Raw genomic sequence first — 20,874 nt, forward strand, 5'->3', positions numbered from 1 at the left:
AGAGACTCATAGAGACACACTGGGACCCATAGAGACACGTTGAGAGCCATAGAGACAAATTGAAACCCATTGGGACCCATAGAGACACGTTGGGACCCATAGAGACACGTGGGGACCAATAGGGACCCATTGGGACCCATAGAGACACGTTGAGACCCATAGAGACACATTGGGACCCATAAAGACTGATTGGGACCCATAGAGACACCTTGAGAGCCATAGAGACAAATTGAAATCCATTGGGACCCATGGAGACACGTTGAGACCCATAGAGACACATTGGAACCCATTGAGACACGTTTGGACCCATAGAGACCCATAGAGACCCATAGAGACCCATAGAGACCCATAGAGACACCTTGAGAGCCATAGACACAAATTGAAACCCACTGGGACCCATAGAGACATGTTGGGACCAATAGGGACACATTCGCACCCATAGAGACATGTTAGGACCCATAGAGACACGTTGGGACCCATAGAGACTCATAGAGACACACTGGGACCCATAGAGACACACTGGGACCCATAGAGACACGTTGGGACCCATAGAGACCCATAGAGACCCGTAGAGACACATTGGGACCCATAGAGACACATTGGGACCCATAGAGACCCAAAGAGACACCTTGAGAGCCATAGAGACACGTTGGGACCCATAGAGACCCATAGAGACCCATAGAGACCCATAGAGACACCTAAAGAGCCATAGAGACAAATTGAAACCCATTGGGACCCATAGAGACACGTTGGGACCCATAGAGACACACTGAGACCCATAGAGACACGTTGGGACCCATAGAGACCCATAGGGACACGTTGAGACCCATAGAGACACGTTGGGACCCATAGAGCCACATTGGGAACCATAGAGACACATTGAAACCCATTGGGACCCATAGAGACACGTTGGGACCCATAGAGACACCTAGAGACCCATAGAGACACGTTGGGACCCAAAGAGACACATTTGGGACCCATAGAGAGACATTGGGACCATAGAGACACCTTGAGAGCCATAGAGACACATTGGGACCCATTGGGACCCATAGAGACACGTTGGGACCCATAGAGACTCATAGAGACACATGGGGAGCCATAGAGACACGTTGGGACCCATAGAGACCCATAGAGACACCTTGAGAGCCATAGAGACAAATTGAAACCCATTGGGACCCATAGAGACACGTTGGGACCCATAGAGACACGTTGGGACCAATAGGGACACGTTGAGACCCATAGAGACACACTGAGACCCATAGAGACACATTGGGACCAATAGAGACACCTTGAGACCCATAGAGACACATTGGGACCCATAGAGACACGTTGGGGCCCATAGAGACCCATAGAGACCCATAGAGACATGATGGGACCCATAGAGACCCATAGAGACACATTGGGACCCATAGAGACACGTTGAGACCCACTGGGACCCATAGACTCCCCCACGTCCATTGGCAGCCTGTTCCAGTGCTCCGTCACCTCACTGCACAGCCGTTCCTTCGCACATTGGTGCAGAACTTCCTGTGCTGCAGTTTGTGTCTGTTTCCCCTTTCCTGCCTCCACTCCCCACTGAAAAGAGTCCGGCCTCGCCATTCTGCCCCCCACACCTCAGATATTTACGGCCCTGGCTCAGGTCCCCTCTCGGCCTTCTTTCCTCCGTGCTGAACAGCCCCAGCTCACCCAGCCTTTCTCCATAGCACAGATGCTCCAGGCCCCTCGCCATCTCCTGGCCCTGCGCTGGACTCTTCCCAAGAGCTCCCTGCCTGTTTGCTGCTGGGCAGCCCAGAACCGGACGCAGCGCTGCAGCTGAGGCCTCAGCAGGGCAGAGCAGAGGGGGAGGATCGCCTCCCTCCACCTGCTGCCACCCTCTTTTTAATGCACCCCAGGACGCCGTTGGCCTTTTGGCCACGAGGGCACCCTGCTGGCTCATGGCCGACCTGTCGTCCACCAGGACGCCCACATCCCTCTGTGCAGAGCTCCCCTCCAGCTCATCCCCCAGCCCGCACCGCTGCACGCAATGATTCCCCCTAGCTGTAAGACTCTACACTTGCTTCTGTTGAACCTCCTCCTGCTTCTTGCTGCCCAGCTCTCAGCCTGTCCAGCTCTGGCTGCATGGCAGCACGGCCTTCAGCCAATGCTCCCAGCTTCGTATCATCACAAACTCCCTGAGGGTGGCCACCATCCCCTCCTCAAGGTCACCGATGAAGATGTTGAACAAGGGCCCGGCACCGAGCCGTGGGGGACACCGCTGCTCACAGGCCTGCAGCCAGACTCTGCACCGCCAGCGCCGACCCTCTGCGCTCTGCCAGCAGCCAGCTCTCAACCCACCTCGCTGCCCACTCACCCATCCCACGCTTCCCCAGCGTTGCTATAAGGATGCCGTGGCGGACGGCACCAAAAGCCTTGCTGAAATCAAGGCAGGCTGCATCCACTGCTCTGCCCCCATCCACCCAGCGTGTGACAACATCGCAGGAGGCCACCGGGTTGCTGGAGCACGACCTCCCCCTGGTGAACCCGCGCTGACGGCTCCTCATCACCTCCTTTTCTCCAGCTGTCTGGAGATGGCATCCAGCACAGCTGCTCCATCGCCTTTCCAGGGACAGAGGGGAGGCTGACAGGCCTACAATTACCCGGCTCTTCCTTCTTGCCCTTTTTGAAGACCAGAGTGACGCTGGCTGCCCTCCAGTCTTCAGGCACCTCCCCCGTTATCCAAGACCTCTAAGATGATGGAGAGAGGTTCTGCAATCACCTCTGCCGGCTCCCTCAGCTCCCGTGGATGCACCCCGTCGGGTCCCATGGACTTATGGACCTTAGGACTGCCTCGGTGCTCACGCACCTCTTCTTTCTGACTCAAGGGAAGTCTCCCCTTCCCCAGACCCTCTCACTGTCCTCCAGGCTGTGGGAAACCCGAGGGAGAGCCTTTTCACTGCAGACAGAAGCAGAGGAGGCACTCAGTATCTCCGCCTTCTCAGCATCCCCCGTTACCAGCACACCTCCATCCCCTAGCAGGGGAGCCACGTTCTCCCTAGTCTTCCTTTTACTGTTAAGAGTCTTCTGAAGAGGGAAGGAGTTCACCTCACTCGGTGGTTAGCTGGCCATCAATAGTCGGCTGCTGAGCAACTGCTTCTGTACGACTTACAGGCATTCGCATACATACATATTTGTCATAGCCACTGTCCATTTCCTTTACTTTAGTAAATAGGTTTATCTCCAGCTGCTGGGTGAAACACAGCGGGGACTGAGACACTGCAGAGCAATCGCTCTGCGAGGGACCGGGGGGTTTTGATCGGCAGCAGGTTGAACAAGAGTCAACAGGGTGTCCAGGCAGCCAGCAAGGCCAGCTATAGCCATCAGGCATGGCAGGGTCAGCTGGGGGAAGGGTCTGCCCCCATCTACACAGCCGTGGTGCGGCTGCCCCTGGAGTGCTGTGTGCCGTTTTGGGCACCACGTAACAAAAAGAACATAAAAATATTGGAGAGGGTCCGAAGGAGGGCTGCAAAGGCGATGAAGGTTGTAGAGGGGAAGACCTATGAGGAGCTGCCCCTTTGGTCCCTTCGCTTTTGTTCAGCCTACAGAAGAGGAGACTGAGGGGAGACCTTCCCTTGGCGTACGGCTTGGTCAGGAGGGGGAGCAGAGAGGCGGCTCTGATGCCTCTCCGATGCTGCGGTAGAACCCAAGGGAACGGCACGGAGCTGCGATGGGGGGGTCAGGCTGGATATGGGGAAAAGGTTCTCCCTTCTCTGGGAAGCTGGTTGTGGCTGGAAGAGCCTCCTCGGGGAAGCGAGATTTCTGCAGTTCAAGAAGTGTCTGGACAAAGCTCTCAGACACACCGTCTGATTTCTGGGTGCCGGCTCGTCGTCGCTGCCCTTTGGACTCGTGGGCTGCCTTCCCCAGCTGCAGCGATCGCTCCTCATCCTGGCTTCTGGTGATGCAGTCTCTGGGCTGGCTGCAAACAGGAACGCAGCACCACGTGAAGCCATACTGAACCCTTTTTCTTTCAAGCTGCTAGAACACGGGCAGCTCTTCTTGTCCTCGTAACGCTGCCACAGCTCTTGTGGCCCCGAACGCAATCCTGGAGGTCTCCGCTCCCCGTGCCGCTCCATTTCCTCCCGTCCTTCCTTTGCCGCTGAAATACAGGCGCTGTGAGTTCAACCGGGCTCAAGCAGCATCATCCACCGGGAAAAGGAGCGCTGGCTCCCGAACTCCCCCTCCATCCCCCGCCTGAGCGCCTCCCCCCCTTCCTCCCCCCAACCTTCCCACCCCCCCCCCCAGCTCCCGCGGCCGCGGGGCCGGACCGCGCTCAGCTCCTCCCGCGGGGCGGCGGCGGCGGCGGCGCTGGGGGCGTTCGGAGCGGCTGCGGCACCGCACGGAGCGCGCGAACGGAGCTGCGGTGAGCGGGGATGTCCGAGCGGCGGGGGGGGCCGTGGGTGCGTGCGGGTTCGCTCGGTGAGCGCGGGGCCCCCGGTGAGCGCGGCGCTGCGGCTCCGAACCGCCTCGGGGGTGTCGGAAGCAAAGAGGAGCGCGGGGCGGGGGACGAAAGCTGTTGAGTGAGAGAGAAGGAGGAGAGGAGGGGAAGAGTGAAGTGACAGCGGTGAGAGCGACACGCGTGGGTCGCTCTGAAAGTCGTACCTCCTTTTCATTCCCATTGGAGCTGTGATAGGTACAAAGCGCGCAGTAACACTGTCTGGTGGAGCGAATTCTGAGCTGCAAAATGCTCCTTCTCAGCGTAGTCAGCTCCACGGCCTCTGCATTTTCGCCAGCAATTAACAGGAGCCTGCATGCTACGCTGGTGAAAATCTGCACCGGCAGGTTTTTTGCAGCTGCTGTGGCGGCGTTGTTGCTCGGCAACCATCGCCCACACCGTCAGCCCGTCTTTCATCGGCCTGAACGGACGACGGGCGGCAGGGGCCAAATCCAGGCTGCGTGGCGGCTGTGGGAGCGCGGCCCAACCGAGGCTGGCCGTGCTTTGCTGCTGTGGGCCTGGCGGTGCTGTGCTGAAGGAGAAAGGTGCTCATCTTCCGCCATCCCTCTCTGCGGTGGGGAGGAAGGTGGAGTCGTCCCGTCTCCCGCACAGGGCGCTCCCTGCTTGGCAGGAGATGCTGGCACAGCGGAGTCAGGCAGCGACTCGGAGGAATGACACCAGGCAATTTAGTATGACAGGGCTTAACGAACTTTCTAACAGCAGGCAGTCAACTACTTGATGTACAATTACACGGCTTTCTAAAAGCAATTGAGTATTTCATGGCAAGGTTGGGCGGCTTTCTAATAGCAACGAATGATGTGGATCGAGACGACTTTGGCACCAGTATTACTTCCCTATCGAATGTAGGAAATGGCCGCTGAAGAACTGAGTAAAAGAAGGCAGGAAAAGGAGAAAGAGAAAGAAAGAAAAGAGGGGAAATGGAGAAAAGCAGGGAAAGAATGAGAGACAAAGTTGTGGGCGGAGGAAAGAGAACACCAACCTGCTTCGGAGAGTTCAAGCACTGAGCTCACCAGCTCACCTCGAGAATATGGTGATCTGAGCATAGCAGGTGGAGTGATGGAAGAGAAGGAATGAGGGGAGAAGGGCGAAAAAGGAGGGTAAGAAAGGAAAGGAGAGAGAGAGATTATGAGAGGAGGGAGAGAAGAAGTGTATGCATGCTTCTTTTATTTCACTGCATTTTCGCTTCTGTTTTCTCTCCTGTTTTGGTCAGCGGGTATTATTTCAACCCACAAGGTCTGTTTTGCTCCCAGTTCTCTTCCTCGTCCCGCTGCATGGGCAGCAATCCGAGGGCGGTGTGGCGCTGAGCTGCTGCTGGGTTCACCTGCCACAGCTGGGAAGGGCCGGGTCGGATGGGGGCTGCTGCATTCCCTCACAACCGGCCGTGTTCCTCGCGTCCCCACAGGCTGCCTGCCTCTCACCTGTGTTCATCCCAGCCTGCAGGAGAGCAGCAAATGGCCACAGCGCATCCATCCCAGGTGGGGGCTTGGGGAAGCAGGCAGCGCGGCGGAGGTGCAAGGGATGTGAGTGCAGGGGGAGGAGAATGAGCTGCCCTTGCCCGGCGTTTGGGGAGAGAAGCTGCTGAGGCTGGGCTTTCTCTCCTCAACGAGCCGTTTCCCCAGGCCACGGGTGGTTGCAGCAAGGAGCCTCTTTGCTTGCAGGAGCCCGTGACCTTTGCAGAGGTGGCCGTGTGTTTCAGCAGGGAGGAGTGGGCGCTGCTGGACCCTGCGCAGCGAGTGCTGTACTGGGATGTGATGCTGGAGACGTACGCGTGCGTGGCCTCGCTGGGTGAGGGCTTTGCTGCCATTCCTACTTGTCCTTAGGCTGTACAGATGGGTCTGTGCAAGCAGGACAGTGGTGAAATATGTCAGAATTACCTGCTGACTGACGCTTCGTGCATGAGTTTCAGAAGCCGTTTGTATGCTCACCAGATAGAAGACTCAGATGCACCGTTGTCACCCTGGCATCAGTCAGGAGGGGTTGGATCAGCGCCCTGCATGCTTCCCTTGCGTTGCTGTGTGTCACGTTTGTTAATGAAAGCCCCGGCATGATTTTCAGAGATGGAAGATCCAAGTGTATTGCAAAGCAGGGCAGCCTGTGTCGGCCCCGTGTCGCTCTGGCCCCGGTTGTGGTTTCATAAGAAGGGAGGGGACACATAGTGGAGGTATTTCATAAGCAGCTTTGCCAGAATCAAGACAATGCTTTCATCTCCACTATTTCTGTCATTGAAGCATCTAAACCTGTGGTGATCTCCCTGGTTGAAGGAGGGGAAGATCCCTGGGTCCCAGATGTACGCAGCCTGAAGGACATGGCGGGAGACGTGCGCCCAGGTGAGGTTGGCGGAGGAGGTCGGGGTTGGCAAAAGGCCCTGTGGGATGAGCTGGTGCGTGTTTTGGGCCCAGTAAGCTAGTTCTCAATTTCCTCTGTCATCCCGCAGGTGATGGGATCGCAAATTTAAAGGAGAATCTGCAGGAGAGTGGGGTACCTGGAAGCCCGCGGGGTGATCTCTGTCCTGGAAAAGCCAGAAGGGAATCGCAAGGAGGCCTGGAGCAAGGGAAGCACTTGAGGAAGCCTCTGGGAAAACAGCCAGGAAAGAGAGTGAGGGAAAGCCTGGACTGCGGCAAAGGTCAAAAGCAGCCAGAAGAGCTGAGCAGCAAGGAAGTCTTGCAGAAGAACGGGCAGAACCCATGCAGTGGGGGTGGGAAGGGCTTTAAGGACCGTCCCTACCTTGCTGCTCATCAGCGCATCCACACGGGAGACAAACCCTTCAAGTGCCACAAGTGTGACAAGAGCTTCAAGAGCAGTTCTCAGCTCGATTACCACGAGCGCACCCACTCAGAAGACAGACCCTACAAGTGCCCCGAGTGCGAGAAGGGCTTCAGGAGCAGCTCCAACCTCCTGATCCATGAGCGCATCCACACTGGAGAGAGGCCGTTCAAATGCTCCGAATGCCCGAAGGGCTTCAAAAGAAGATCCCACCTTGTGATCCATCAGCGCGTTCACACAGGAGAGAGACCCTACAAGTGCACAGAGTGTGGCAAGGGCTACAAAACCAGTTCTCACCTCATGACCCATCGGCGCATCCATACGGGAGACAGACCCTACAGATGTTCCGTTTGTGGAAAGGGCTACAAAAGCAGTTTCGAGTTTAAATGCCACCAGCGTATCCACACAGGAGAGAGGCCTTACAAGTGCTCCGAGTGTGCAAAAGACTACAAAACCAGTTACCAACTCATGATCCACCAGCGTATCCACACCGGAGAAAGACCTTACAGATGCCCCGAGTGTGCAAAGGGCTTCAAAAGCAAGTCTCAACTCATGGTCCACCAACGCATCCACGCAGGGGAAAAACGCTACAAGTGCCCTGAGTGTGCGAAAGCCTTCAGAAGCAGCTCCCAAGTCGTGATTCACCAGCGCACCCACGGAGCACAGAAAGCCGACAAGCGCTGTGAGCGTGAGGAGAGTCCCAGGAGCAATTCACAGCATCACAGCATCACAGAGCTGTAGGGGTTGGAAGGGACCTCCAGAGCTCATCCAGTCCAACCCCCTGCCAAAGCCGTTCCTACAGCAGGTCTCACAGGCAGGCATCCAGGCAGGTCTTGAACATCTCAGAGCAGGAGACTCCCCCACCTCCCTGCAGCCTGTTCCACTGCTCCTCACCTCACTGTAAAGAAGTTCTTGCGCACATTTGTGCAGAACTTCCTGTGCTGCAGTTTCCAGCCGTTTCCCCTCGTCCTGTCTCCACTCACCACTGAAAACAGTCTGGCCTCGCCATTCTGCCCCCCACACCTCAGATATTGATAGACCTGGATCAGGTCCCCTCTCAGTCTCCTTTTCTCCAGGCTGAACAGCCCCAGTTCACTCAGCCTTTCCTCACAGCAGAGATGCTCCAGGCCCCTCACCATCTTCGTGGCCCTCCGCTGGACTCTTTCCAAGAGATCCCTGTCTTTTTTGTACTGGGCAGCCCAGAACCGGACGCAGGGCTCCAGATGAGGTCTTACCAGGGCAGAGCAGAGGGGGAGGATCACCTCCTTCGACCTGCTGGACACGCTCTTTTTAATGCACCCCAGTAAGACATTGGCCTTTTGGCCACAAGGGCACCCTGCTGGCTCATGGCCGACCTGTCGTCCACCAGGACACCCAGGTCCCTCTCTGCAGAGCTCCCCTCCAGCAGCTCATCCCCCAACCTGTACTGGTGCATGCAATTATTCCTCCCCAGATGCAAGACTCTACACTTGCTTTTGTTAAACCTCATCCGGTTTTTTTCTGCCCAGCTCTCCAGCCTATCCAGGTCTTGCTGAATGGCAGCACGGCCTTCAGGCTGTCAGCCAATCTTCCCAACTTCGTATCATCACAAACTTGCTGAGGGTGGCCATTATCCCCTCATCAAGGTCATTGATGAAGATGTTGAACAAGACCGGACCCAGCACCGACCCCTGAGGAGCACCGCTGCTCACAGGTCTCCAACCGGACTCTGCACCACCAACAACGACCCTCTGTGCTCTGCCACTCAGCTCCCACCAGCACATCCCCACAGGAGGCAAACTGTATGTGATGAGTGTGGGAAGGGCTCCAGGAGGAGTCCCACGCTGCCCTCCCACCTGCACATCCCCGCAGGAGACGAGGGCTACAAGCGTCCTGAGTGTGAAAAAGACCACGCTTGACAGTTTTCTTCTGTATCCCCATTCTCAGCGATGTCCCTCAGCCCCTAGAGAAGAATCTCCTTTCGACAGCGAACGTGTTCAGTGTGCAGTCCTGAGGAGAGGGACAGGCAGGGATTACAGAGGCCAGCGATGCCTCGTGTGCAGCAGCGTTGCTCTGACAGGATTTTGTACCAGAAGGGTCCACTGGAGAACCATCGTTTGCCCTGAGCGGGAACAGCTTGACACTGAGATCGGGTCGATCCGCAGTTTCTCCTGGCCCAGCACTGACACCCAGTCGTGGTGATGGTCTTCCCCTTAAAACAATTGGGAATTTCCCTCTGTGCCCTTTCAGTTTCTGGTCCTCGCTTTTGCCTTTTCCTCCCCTCTCTGCACCCATATGGCCACTGAGCAAGCGCAGTTTTGTTCTTGATCTGGCTGCAACGGAGATCATAGGACGCCTGCCAGGCTCAGCACTCAGCCTGCCCAGGGGACTGCGGGGAGAAGCGTGTGGGTAAGGAGCCCCCAGGCTGGGCGGGAGCCTCCTGCAGCCAAAGGCTGCTGCACCGAGTAGGGAATTCTCTGCTACACAGGACCCCAGTGTATTTTTGGTGGGGCTTCGCACCATGACAGTCGTATGCAGGGGTTACCTGCTTCAAGTCTGCCTTGAAGGAGGGAAGATGGAGGTTGGATGTGAGGGGGAAGTTGTTTCCAAGGAGAGCGGTGAGGCCCTGCAACGGGCTGCCCAGGGAGGTTGTGGATGCCCCGTCCTTGGCCGTGTTCAAGGCCAGGTTGGACGGGGTCCTGGGCAACCTGATGTGAATGTGTGTGTTTGGTGGCCCTGCTGGGCAGGGGGTTGGAACTCCATCATCCTTGAGGTCCCTTCAACCCGCCTGATTCTGTGATTCTGTGATTCTGTGATTTCCTGAGTCTCTACTTTCTGTTTTCTTCGCATCAGAAGGAGTGAAAATAGAGGCTGTAACGTCCAAGAAAATACTGAGAATCCGAAGCCTTACGCTCCCCAGCGAGTTCCTTTCTGCCCTCCTGCCAATAGAAAGCACTGTCATTGCATGTCCAGTGTCACCAGGGCCTGTGCCACATGGCCCTGAGCACCTGACCGCGTTGAAATAGCCTTGGGCAGTGCTGCCAAGAGGGGCCTGCAAGGCAGAGCTGAGTCTGCAGCAGCTGTGAGTCTACAGCAGGGAGGGCTTGTGGGGATGGAGCCAGAGACAGGGACATCTGCAGGCAGCAGAGACATAATCAGGGAGAGGGAGCTGCCCCTGGAAATGCCATGGGGCTGGGGATCCGGGCACCTCCGTGCCGTAACCGCAGTGCGTATCTTTGCCCCACAGCAACCCTGTGGTCTGCTGTCCATCTTCAGCATAGATCTCCCTACAGGAGGTTTCATTACACAAGTAGGTCATCCAGAGGCTACAAAGGTCCGACAGCAGCTCCCTCACAGTCCTCCCTCCTGACGCTTGCAGACACACAAGAGTTGCAGCTCCTGCACTTCCAGCTCTTCCTGGGCGTCTGCCTGGCTGCCCTGCTGGACCACAGCCTCTCCATCACAGCCGTGGCCTGTGACCACCGCCTGCACGTCTCCTCAACCTGGGCTGCATCTCCTCCACTTGCCCCGAAGCCCCGGCCAAAGCTCTCTCGGGCACCAGGAACATTTCTGGTGCTTCTGATGCAGGATGTGTCGCCCAGGTCTTTTTCATTTTCTTCTTGCCTACAGCACAGCACTCCCTTCTCGCTGTCGTACGAACGCTGTGGCCGTCTACGAGCCTCCGCACTGGGGGACTTTCAGCAGAGCTTGTGGCCATAAGCACAAACTCCTGCCTTAGGGGAGTTCGGTTACGACTGGTGTCTGTGTAGCATCTGTGTGCTGCCTGTTTATTCTTTTCTCCTCTATGCAGATCTTCTGGGATGTGCTGGAGACGTTCTCCGAGCACGGACGACGCCAAGCCTCCCTCGCCTGGCCGTGGTTCATCGGCGCTGCTGTGTTTGCCTACATGAAGCCCTCCTCCATCTCCATCTCTGTACCTGGTGGTCGTAGTCCTGTGCTCAGTGCTGCCTCTGACAATGAAGCCCCTCACAGACAGCACGAGGAAACAGGAGCTCACAGGTGCTCTTCAGAATGTGGTTTTACAGATGTTCCTTCATAGAGATGCATTTACCCTCTCCCTCCACAAATGATTTTGCGCTTATCCCCCGGCAGACCTCATCCTTATTTCGTCACCTTTATTACATTAGTTACTGCCTATCTTTATTGCCATTAGCATATACTGTGTTATTAGAGAAATGTTTGCATTCATTCTGCTTCTACTCCGCTAACTCCCGAAGCTCTGACGAACTCTGGGTCGGTGCTCTTATCATCTGCTTTCTTAAATGGATCCCCACAGCGTGCTGCCTGAAGACTTGGCTCTCCTTTCAGCGCTGGTACCAAGAGCAGGGCTGAGCTGCTGCACCACGGGAAGTTTGTTGCTCCGTGGATTTGGAAGGGAAAAAACTCATCCCAGTGCTGTGAGACGCTGAAGGTAGGATTTAGGAGTAATCTGCTGCTGTCCAGTAACAGCAGAGATGGTGAATGGTCACTGAGGTGCATCCTCGTGCAGTCCCACGTGTGGCAGCACAGAGGATATCCTCCAGGGAAGGAAGATGGAGTTGGAAGGAATATGAAGCTGGAGCTTCCACGAGTTCTCCGTGGGCGCTGTCTGCCAAGGGACTGGGAGCCCACAAAGTGAGAGATCAGTCCAGGTGGTGTCACTCATATTAAGGCACCCACAGGGCAAGAAGGACTCCCATTCCTTTGGGATTCGTAGAATGGGGAGAGTTTACTGTCATTCCCAGGGAAGGAGACCTCCGGCTGCGGTCAGAAATATGCCTGGAAACTTGCATTACCCCTGGAAAGATTCCCTGCCCTTTTAAAGCCCTTGTCAATGACCCTCAAACCCTGCGAAGGAGATTGGAGTCTGTGGTTGCAGCCCAGCTGGGGATACTTCTCATGCTCTGCAGCACAGCTAGCGTGGAGTAACCTCATGATCACAGCTGCCTGCAGGAGTGTTGATTTCATTTAGCTGAGTATGAACTTGGATGTGCAGGAAGGCAGGATTTCAGTGGGTCTGTCTTGGATCTTCAGTGTTCTCAGAGTCAGGAAACTTAGGCGCCTGTGTGACACGAAGGGACTCCAGCACGGCCTGCAGGAGGTCGTCAAGGATGAACAAGGACCCCTGAATGAGGATTTCAAACAGCAGAAGGAAGTGCAGAGTGTGCAGGAGGGGAACAGACAGCCCTGGAAGCAGACGGAGCCTTGGCCTGTTGGTGCGGGAATGGAGCCGCTGATGCCAACGCTGAGCTGCAGTGGATGGAATTACCCAGAGGTGGGGAGGGCAGCCAGAAGGACTTGTTGGAATACTTTGTCAGCACAAGGAGGACAACAAAGGGGGAAGGAAAAAAAAAAGACCCCATCCAAAGACAGTGGAAATACAGAAATTCCTCAGATGAGTTTCCCCAGTGAGAGGGCTGGTGGGAAAGGTGCTTTGTTAAGTGGCTGGCGTACATTTCCCTATACCTATAGCTGTGTGTACCTACATGTGTGTGTGTGTGCTGCTGTGGAAAGGTAAAGAAGGTGTGATGATACAAGGGACAATCTGCCTATCCAGAAATAGAGCACTTCATGGAAGCTTTTCTCTCTGATTTTCTTCATTAGGATGTCAGTATCTCATAGTGTGATTCTCTGTGCCGACAGGGCTGCGTTTCGGGGCCAGTTTTCTTTAATGTTTTTGTCAGTGGTGTGGATGAGGGTAATGAGTGCGCTCTCTTATTAAGTTTGCAGACAATACCAAGTTAGGGGGGCCTACTGGTCTGCCCAAAGGTAAGGAAGGCAGAGGGATCCGGATAGGTTGCATCCGTTGGCCAAGTGCAATCAGCAAGAGGAAGTGCTGGTTGGTGCACCTGGACAAAAACAACCCCATGACGTTGTAAGGGCTTGGGGAAGAGTGGCTGGAAAGGGGCCTGGCAGGACGGGACCCGGGGGTCCATTCGCTCACTGTGAACAACTTCCCGGCCTGCAGCGGAAATTCGCATATAGGAGTCGCCAGGGAAAGGCTGTGAGAGGTTGTTTAACGTGGAGAAGAAGGAACTGAGAGGAGATCTCACTGTTCTGCACAGCTGCCCGAAAGAAGATTATCCTGAGGAGGGCGTCCACCTCTGCTCAGCTAACAAGCTGTGGGTAACAGGTAACTGGAGCCTAGAGAAGTGTGGTGCCTGTGGTAGGACAGTGGTGCTCTGCCTAAAAACACTGAGGTTCTGAGCACCTCTTCACCCACTGAAACAACAAAATGCCATTAATGGAATGATTTGCCTCGTCAAGAGGTTTTCAAAGTGCGTATCAATAGCAAATTCATCTTCCCCTGTACTTGCGTTGCCCTGTGCTTGTTCTGCTGTGTATTTGATCTTGCTGGTCCTTCATGTATTTCTGCGGGACCTTACTAAACTGACTGTGTACGACTGTCTACCCGGCGGTTGCTTTGGCTTTCTGGGTCAGGATCCCCGTGCTGTACTTAGCGCTGAGTGCGTGAACCTCATTACCTCATGTCGCGTCTTGGCGTGCATTCGTCGTTCCTCCAAAAGCAATGCCTCTTAATTCCTGGGAAACCGCAACAGATACAAAGAGCACAGCAAACCTTTTTAACAGGGCAAATTCTCTGCTACAAAACACCGCCGTGACGATGCCTTTTTTCCCCAGCAGTGAACGATGCCTGCATCCCACGCTCATGAGAATCTGCGCCGGCGGAGGTGGCCCGCTGTGGCCACAATGGGAGGCAGCACCCACTGCTGCGCTGCATTCACCCCCACGCTTTGTTCTCCATAAACACCCAGCAAGCATCAAGGAATGCCACTGGGCACCGTTTTTCCGTGCAGAGGTTTCATTCCACGGTCTCTGCTGTTATCTTGCGTCCTTTATCAGTACTAATAGTTCACCAGGGGTCTTTTTGCTTCATCAGGGGTCTCTGACAGCCTTCATCACTTGTCCTTTAGATGGCTTTTCACACTGGCACGGGCTCAGTGGGTAGATGGAGTAATTCATGGGTACAAAGACTGCAGCTCTTGCCTGTCCAGCCACCTGCAACACCTCTGAGCCCTGACTTAAAGACAGGTTAGACATCCCGCTTCTGAACAGCGTGACAAGGATATCAATAGGCTCATTATGCTAAAAGACTGCTAATTTTTGGTGCTGGACAGGCAAGACCCGAGTGATAGGAAGCTTGAGGAGAAGTTAAGCAATTAGCAACATACATGTTTCGGTAGCAGCGGTTTGTGTGCAGCAGGTATCCGTACGTTCAGTGAAGTGTCAGGAAGATTTGTGAACCTGAAGTACTCAGCCAACGAGGACCAGAGGAGGAAGAGGCAATCATCAGGCAATAGGGCATAAAGGACGCGATGCTGTTTTCGGCGTGCGCTTCTGCTCGCTTTATCAGAGACGCCATGCCGACAAATTATTTGGATATTTCCAGCTCTCCTGTTCTCTTCGTGTTCTCTTTTATCTCATTTATCACATTTAGTTTGCATCATGGTGACGGTCTGCACTCTCCGTCACCTCCTCGTAGGTTCTGGCAGGCTGCAATGAGATCCCTTCTGCTCTCCCTTCTCCAGGTGGACAAGTCCATCTCCCTCAGCCTCTCCTCAGGACAGGCGACGCGCTCCAGCGCTGACTATCCTGATCCTTCTCGCACCCCCTCTGTCTTGCTGACATCATTCCTGTGCCGGGGATATGAAATCCGAAGGCAGCACTGTAGATGATGCCTTCCCTCCATCTTCTGGCCACTGTCTTCACCCATGGGTTGGGACAAGGATATGGAGATCTTCATAATTACCATCACAAGTAAGGCAGACAGAATCTGGGGAAGCTTAATGCAATTACTGCCAATTAATAACCGTGCCGGCCAGTGAGGCGCAGTGCTGGCCTCCCCAGACTGGCAGCCCTCCTTTCCAGATTGTTGCCCACCAAGTCCTTCTCCACAGGGCAGCTCTCAGCCTGGCGGCCCCAGCCTACGCCACAGTCAGAAATACAGTCTTGCTGTAGAAAACATTTGCTTTTGTCCTCCTGGCCTTTCACGAAATGCCTGTCAGTGCATTCTGTCATCTTAAACCCTCTTCCCCAGCAGTGAGGCCTGGAGTCCCTTTCAGTAAAGACTCAGGCAGCAAAAACATTCAGTCCCTCAGCTCGATCTGTGCCTGCTGTCATTAAACCAGGCTCTCCACTCAGCGTCAGCACAGCATGTCTTTAAATCAGCCCTGGTCTCCAATGTAGCAACCAACACTCTTCTTTTTCCTCTCGATTTTCTTGCAAAGACCAGCCGCAGGTCAGATTTGCCTCTGCTAAAACCACGCACCCACCACCAAGGCAGCTGAAATACATTGAATCTTTAGAGCCTGTCCTTGCTGACACCTCCTGGCAACCGCTTTGTGGGTCTGTCAGCACCCCATGCCTAGCAGAGCCTAGCCCTGCTGCTGCCCACATGGCACCACAGCCATGCTGTGAAAGCACCAGCACGGCAGCACGCCTTCAGCGGGGACACGTTCTCCCACTACAAGAATGATGACATCCTCAGTGTCTGCATCCCATTATCTTTACTGACAGTCTGGAAAGAGGGATTGACTGTTCCGTCAGTACGTTTGCAGATGAAACCAAGTTGGGAAGAAGTACTGATCTGCTTGAAGGTAGAAAGGCCTTACAGATGGACAGGCTGGATCAGTGGACTGAGTCTAACTGTATGACCTTTACCAAGACAAGTGTCGGGTCCTGCACCGTGGTCACAACAATGCCATGCATCATTACAGGTTTGGGGCAGAGGAAAGCTGCAGGGAGGAAAAGGATCTGGAAATGTTAACTGACAGCCAGCGCTGTGCCAAGTGCCCAAGAAGGCCAATGGCATCCCGGCTTCTATCAGAAACAGCGTAGTCAGCGGGACCAGGGGGGTGATGTGCTCAGCACTGGTGTTGCCACACCTCGAGCACCGCGTGCAGTTTTGAGCCCCTCGCTGCAAGAAAGGCATTGAGGCCCTGGAGGGTGTCCAGAGAAGTGCAACAAAGATGCGAAGGGTCTGGAACAGAAATTTTACAGGGAGCAGCTGAGGGAACTGGGTTGTTTAATATGGAGGAGGCTCAGCAGGACTGCGTCGCTCCGCTCAACTGCCTGAAAGGAGGTTGTGCCAAGGTGGGAGTCGCCTGTTTCCTCAGGTAACGGCGAGGAGCTGGAAGTCATGGCTTCAATTGTGCCAGGGGAGCTTCATGTTGGATATTAGAGATATCCAACATGAGCCTAGCAGATTGATAGAGCCTATCGATAGCTGAAGGGAACCTACAGCCAGGAGGGGAGTCAACTCTTGCCAAGGGCTGACAAGAGCAGGACCAGGGGAAATGGATGCAAGGTGAGGTAGGGAAGATGGAGGTTGGATGTGAGGGGGAAGTTGTTTCCAAGGAGAGCGGTGAGGCCCTGCAACGGGCTGCCCAGGGAGGTTGTGGATGCCCCGTCCTTGGCCGTGTTCAAGGCCAGGTTGGACGGGGTCCTGGGCAACCTGATGTGAATGTGTGTGTTTGGTGGCCCTGCTGGGCAGGGGGTTGGAACTCCATCATCCTTGAGGTCCCTTCAACCCGCCTGATTCTGTGATGCTGTGATTCTGTGATTAGGAAAAAAAAAATTCGCAGAAAGAGTGGAGAGGCATTGGAACAGGCTGCCCAGGGCAGCGGTGAGGTCACCATTCCAGGAGGTTTCCGAGGGATGTGCAGATGTGACACTTAGCAGCATGGCTCAGGAAGCACGGTGGTGGCTGGACGAGATCTTGGTTACCTTTTCCAACCTTAATGATTCCACGGTTATAATACCCAAAGAGCCCAGCTGTAGATGGGGGAGATGCTTCCGGCACACGGGGGGACTTGCGGCCGCGCTCCGATGCTTTTTGACCCCGCGGAGCCGCCGTAGTCGGTTGCGGTGTGTGTACACGGAAACTTCCGGCCGCGCTCCGATGCGTTTTGACCCCGCGGAGCCGCCGTAGTCGGTTGCGGTGTGTGTACCCGGAAACTTCCGGCCGCGCTCCGATGCTTTTTGTCCCCGCGGAGCCGCCGTGGTCGGTCGCGGTGCGCGGAGTCGTCATGGAGTCGGAGGGTCCCTCTGAGCCGGGTTTCGTCGGGATCCGCTTCTGCCAGGAGTGGTGAGAGAGGCGGGAGCGGGGCCGGGAGCGGGGCCGGGAGCGAGCCGCGTTCCGGCCCCGCGCTGATTCGCGTCTCTTTAGCAACAACATGCTGTACCCCAAGGAGGACAAGGAGAGCCGTGTGCTGCTTTACGCGGTGAGGCCCCGCGGCTCGCGTACCCCCATGGGCCCCGCGCACCCCGAGCCGCGTCCTTCAGAGCTGGGCCCGGGCCTTGACCCCCCCCCGCTCCCGTCTCTGCCCCCAGTGCCGCAATTGCGACTACCAGCAGGAGGCCGACAGCAGCTGCATCTACGTCAACAAGATCACGCATGAAGTGGAGTGAGTGCGGACCCCCTCGGGACCCACCCCCGGCACCCCTTCCTCCTGCTTCCAACCCACACAGCCGTCCTCTGCCATCCCTGCCATCCCCTCCTTCGTCCCCCCGACAAGACAGCCCCTAAGGTCCTCCCCTCGATCCTCCCACCTCGGCACGTTGGCCGTCCCTGTTCTGGGTATCAGTGGAGGCTGGTGAACGGGGAGGGGGGGGGGGCTGCAATTTCCAAAGGGCTGGTGGGGTTGTTAACGAGGGGGTAATTAAGTGAGGAAAGTGCTTGGCAGGTGGCTCGGTAGTGAGAGGTAAAGAGGCAGGCTGACTGCAGAGCAGTGAACAAAGTGGATCGGTTCATAGTAAGGATGATAACGGAATGATTGGGTTAATAACGGTGATCGAGGTGTAAATGGGGAGTAATTAATAAGGATAGGTAATAAGGGAAGAGGACCGGAGGGCAATTAATGGAGAAAATTAATAGGGGATATATATTCATAGGCAGTTAATAAGAATCATAAAGGAACAGTTGGAATTGCTAGTAAGATTGATTGAGGAATAAATAGAGAGTAACTGATAAGGAGAAGGCAGTAAGGCGGAACAACCCAAGAGCAAATAATAAGGACATAATGAGGAAGATGCCAGGGCCGTTAACTGTCTTGAGGCTCGTTAGGAGGTTGATTAACAAGCTGGGTGTCTCCTCACAGTGAGCTCACGCAGATCATCGCTGATGTCTCCCAGGACCCTACGCTGCCGCGCACTGAGGACCACCCCTGCCAGAAGTGAGGAGCACTTGGGGATCCCCGGGGGGACCAGGAGCCCCTGCAGGGCTGTGAGGGGCTCCCTTGGGGCCGAGAGATGTCCTCAGCCCTGCTGCTTTCCCCCTGGGCTCCAACTTGACCAGTGTCGGGGGCACGGTATCCCTGCCACGTTCCTGCTGCAGGGCTCTGCTACGTGCTGTACATCACCAGTGCTCTCCTCACAGCTCCTTTGCTTCCCTATGGGGTTGTTTAACATCCCCTCCCGTGGTTCCTGCCCCACGCAGGGGCTCCACGTCCCTCCCGTGTCACTGCTTGCCTTTCTCTCCCCCAGGTGTGGGCACAAGGAAGCTGTTTTCTTCCAGTCGCACAGTGCAAGAGCTGAGGTGAGGCACCACCCCCGGGACCCCAGCTGCTGTTGCCACCCCTTCCTATCCCTCTCCTGTGACCACCGCCTCCCCCTTCTCTTCAGGATGCCATGAGGCTCTACTATGTCTGCACAGCCCCGCACTGTGGCCACCGCTGGACCGAGTGATGGCCGTGTCCCCTGGTCTGGCTGTCACCCCCCAGACCAGCCGTTGACTCCTGTACAACCCCTTCCACCTGCCAGATCTCTTCTCTGTACCTGCCGGCATGGCAATTGCATACAAAAAATGGTTGACTTTTGGCGGTGGGTCGTGGTGGTGGCTCTGTGGGGTAGCATTGGATGGGAGGCAGCTCTGTGGGGCAGCGGGGAGGCTTTGGGATGACTGTCGTGGTGCTGGGGCCCTGCAGAAATGTCGCTCTTTCAGCTACGGAGTCTCAGATCCCCTGCAGTGTCCCCAGGAGGCATCGCTTGTACCCCCAGATGGGCCCTGAATCGCAGCCCTAGGATCTCCAAGTGTCATCCCAGGTGCCCAAGAGGAGCCTCGAGTGCCCTCAACCGAGCTCTCGTCACCTCACTGGACCCCAGCTTCAGCTCCCAGAGATGCCCTGAGCTCCACATGTCTCACTGTGGGTCCCGTGCTGCAGTCCTGGTGCTTTCAGTAGCCCCACGGGGGCCAAAACCGCCTTTCTGGGTGCTCCGACTCCTGATGTACCCCGTTATGCACTCTGCATCCCTGGATTGCCCATTTGTGTTTCAGATCTCCTCTGCCCTGTCTCAGATTACACCGTCAAAGCATAAATTGCCCCAGGAGATATCAGATCTCCTTCACTGGTACCCTGAGTAGCTCAGTTGGGCCCCAGATTGCAAATATCCCCAGAGAGCCTCACATCGCAGCCTGGTGCAGCTGCAGCTGGTGAATGGTGCCAGCAGGGGCCCCAGGCCTGTGCCCTGCCATCCTGAAGCCTGAGGTCGGTGTAAGTCTTGTTGGTCCCAGCAGTGTTGTTTGTTGGGTTTGGCCCAAATTAATGGCTTTGGGACAGAGATTTTGAAGGTGATCTGTAGAGTTGACAGAGATGGCTCCTTCCATCCCTGTTCTTGTTGCTGCTATTGAGCGTTGGCCTGTAGCAGGGCTGGGAGGGGACGTGTCTCAAGGCAATTGCAACCGCTTTAGGGGGCTCGGGGGGGTTCAGATCTGTGGAGAAGCCATCAAACCTCGCTTAAAGGTCAGGAGGTGTTGGTGCTGCGATCCTTGGCTTGTGCCAGACCTGGGAACCGGCACAGGCAGGTGTGATCCTTCTGAACCTCTGGTTTTGGAAGCAGTTCTGGGCATCCAGCGCTGCCTCAAGGTGCTGCTTGTGGCACTTGTTCTGCCTGGGCTCTGTGATTAGAGCTGCTCTGCCTGTTTCATTTCCTGTCCCTGCCATCATTTGCCAATGTGGAGCAGGGAGGGAAGCAAATCTCTTGCAGAGATGAGGGACGCGAGAGGGTCTCAAAAAGCCCCACTGTGGCACTCAGGTACACACCGAGACCCTCAGCTCGTGCACTGGAGGAATCCTCCCAATTTCTAAAGCACCCGAGCGCTCGCAAAAGGAATTGCGTTTGGGTTAGACTGAGATGAAGCCACGTCCTACAGCTTGCCCCCCCTCTGATGAGGTTTCCCTCTAGGAACCTTAATCCTGCACTTGGCAGCTTGCAGGGCTCACCAAAGGATCCAGCCGTGAGAATTGGGCTGGAAGGAAAAGGGCATCGGGGGGACGTAGGAGGGACGGAGCGCCAAGGGCTTGTGTGGTGAAATGAAGCCAAGGCCAACCCAGCAGATGGTTTGTATTTCAACAGGGCGGCTCAGAACTAATCCTAAAGCAAGTGCCCGTGTCCCCAGCCATCAGGTTGGGCCAGCAGCAGTGACTCCTGATGCAGACCAAGAGGAATGGTTAACAATAGCAGTGAATGCTTCTCATCTGGGAGACGTTTGAGATGACCTGAGGGTGACGGAGCATTCTTGGAGTCAATTCAGGGTAGGCTGATTTTTAAGGCAGTGGAAAGCTGCACAGGGACTGGTTTCACCCAACGTCTGTAACTGTCATTAATGTGGAGCAGGGAATTCT

General features: G+C 55.6%; 2 protein-coding genes across 2 annotated transcripts; both read left to right on the plus strand.

The window, feature by feature from the left end:
- Positions 1-5,284: 5,284 nt before the first annotated feature.
- On the plus strand, positions 5,285-8,126 carry LOC122155487 (zinc finger protein 664-like). Its single transcript, XM_042809366.1, has 4 exons — positions 5,285-5,311; positions 6,148-6,274; positions 6,718-6,816; positions 6,924-8,126. Exons 1-4 carry the CDS (start codon positions 5,285-5,287, stop codon positions 7,991-7,993), a joined length of 1,323 nt encoding a protein of 440 aa, XP_042665300.1. The 3' UTR covers positions 7,994-8,126.
- A 9,154-nt stretch (positions 8,127-17,280) lies between these two features.
- On the plus strand, positions 17,281-19,069 carry LOC122155488 (DNA-directed RNA polymerase II subunit RPB9). The gene is made up of 6 exons (XM_042809367.1): positions 17,281-17,339; positions 17,421-17,475; positions 17,585-17,658; positions 18,352-18,426; positions 18,737-18,788; positions 18,875-19,069. Exons 1-6 carry the CDS (start codon positions 17,281-17,283, stop codon positions 18,935-18,937), a joined length of 378 nt encoding a protein of 125 aa, XP_042665301.1. The 3' UTR covers positions 18,938-19,069.
- The last annotated feature ends 1,805 nt before the right edge of the window (positions 19,070-20,874 follow it).

The sequence above is a fragment of the Centrocercus urophasianus genome, unplaced genomic scaffold (assembly GCF_019232065.1).
Source record: "Centrocercus urophasianus isolate 14NV4802_14NV808 unplaced genomic scaffold, USGS_Curo_1.0 seq_1173, whole genome shotgun sequence".
NCBI lineage: Eukaryota > Metazoa > Chordata > Aves > Galliformes > Phasianidae > Centrocercus > Centrocercus urophasianus.

Coding starts and splice junctions, on each gene's coding strand:
- LOC122155487 (XM_042809366.1), top strand. CDS start 5,285: ATGTGGATCGAGACGACTTTGGCACCA. Junction 5,312..6,147: donor TCGAGACGACTTTGGCACCA/GTATTACTTCCC, acceptor CTTTGCTTGCAG/GAGCCCGTGACCTTTGCAGA. Junction 6,275..6,717: donor CGCGTGCGTGGCCTCGCTGG/GTGAGGGCTTTG, acceptor CTGTCATTGAAG/CATCTAAACCTGTGGTGATC.
- LOC122155488 (XM_042809367.1), top strand. CDS start 17,281: ATGGAGTCGGAGGGTCCCTCTGAGCCGGGTTTCGTCGGGATCCGCTTC. Junction 17,659..18,351: donor AAGATCACGCATGAAGTGGA/GTGAGTGCGGAC, acceptor GTCTCCTCACAG/TGAGCTCACGCAGATCATCG. Junction 18,427..18,736: donor GAGGACCACCCCTGCCAGAA/GTGAGGAGCACT, acceptor TCTCTCCCCCAG/GTGTGGGCACAAGGAAGCTG.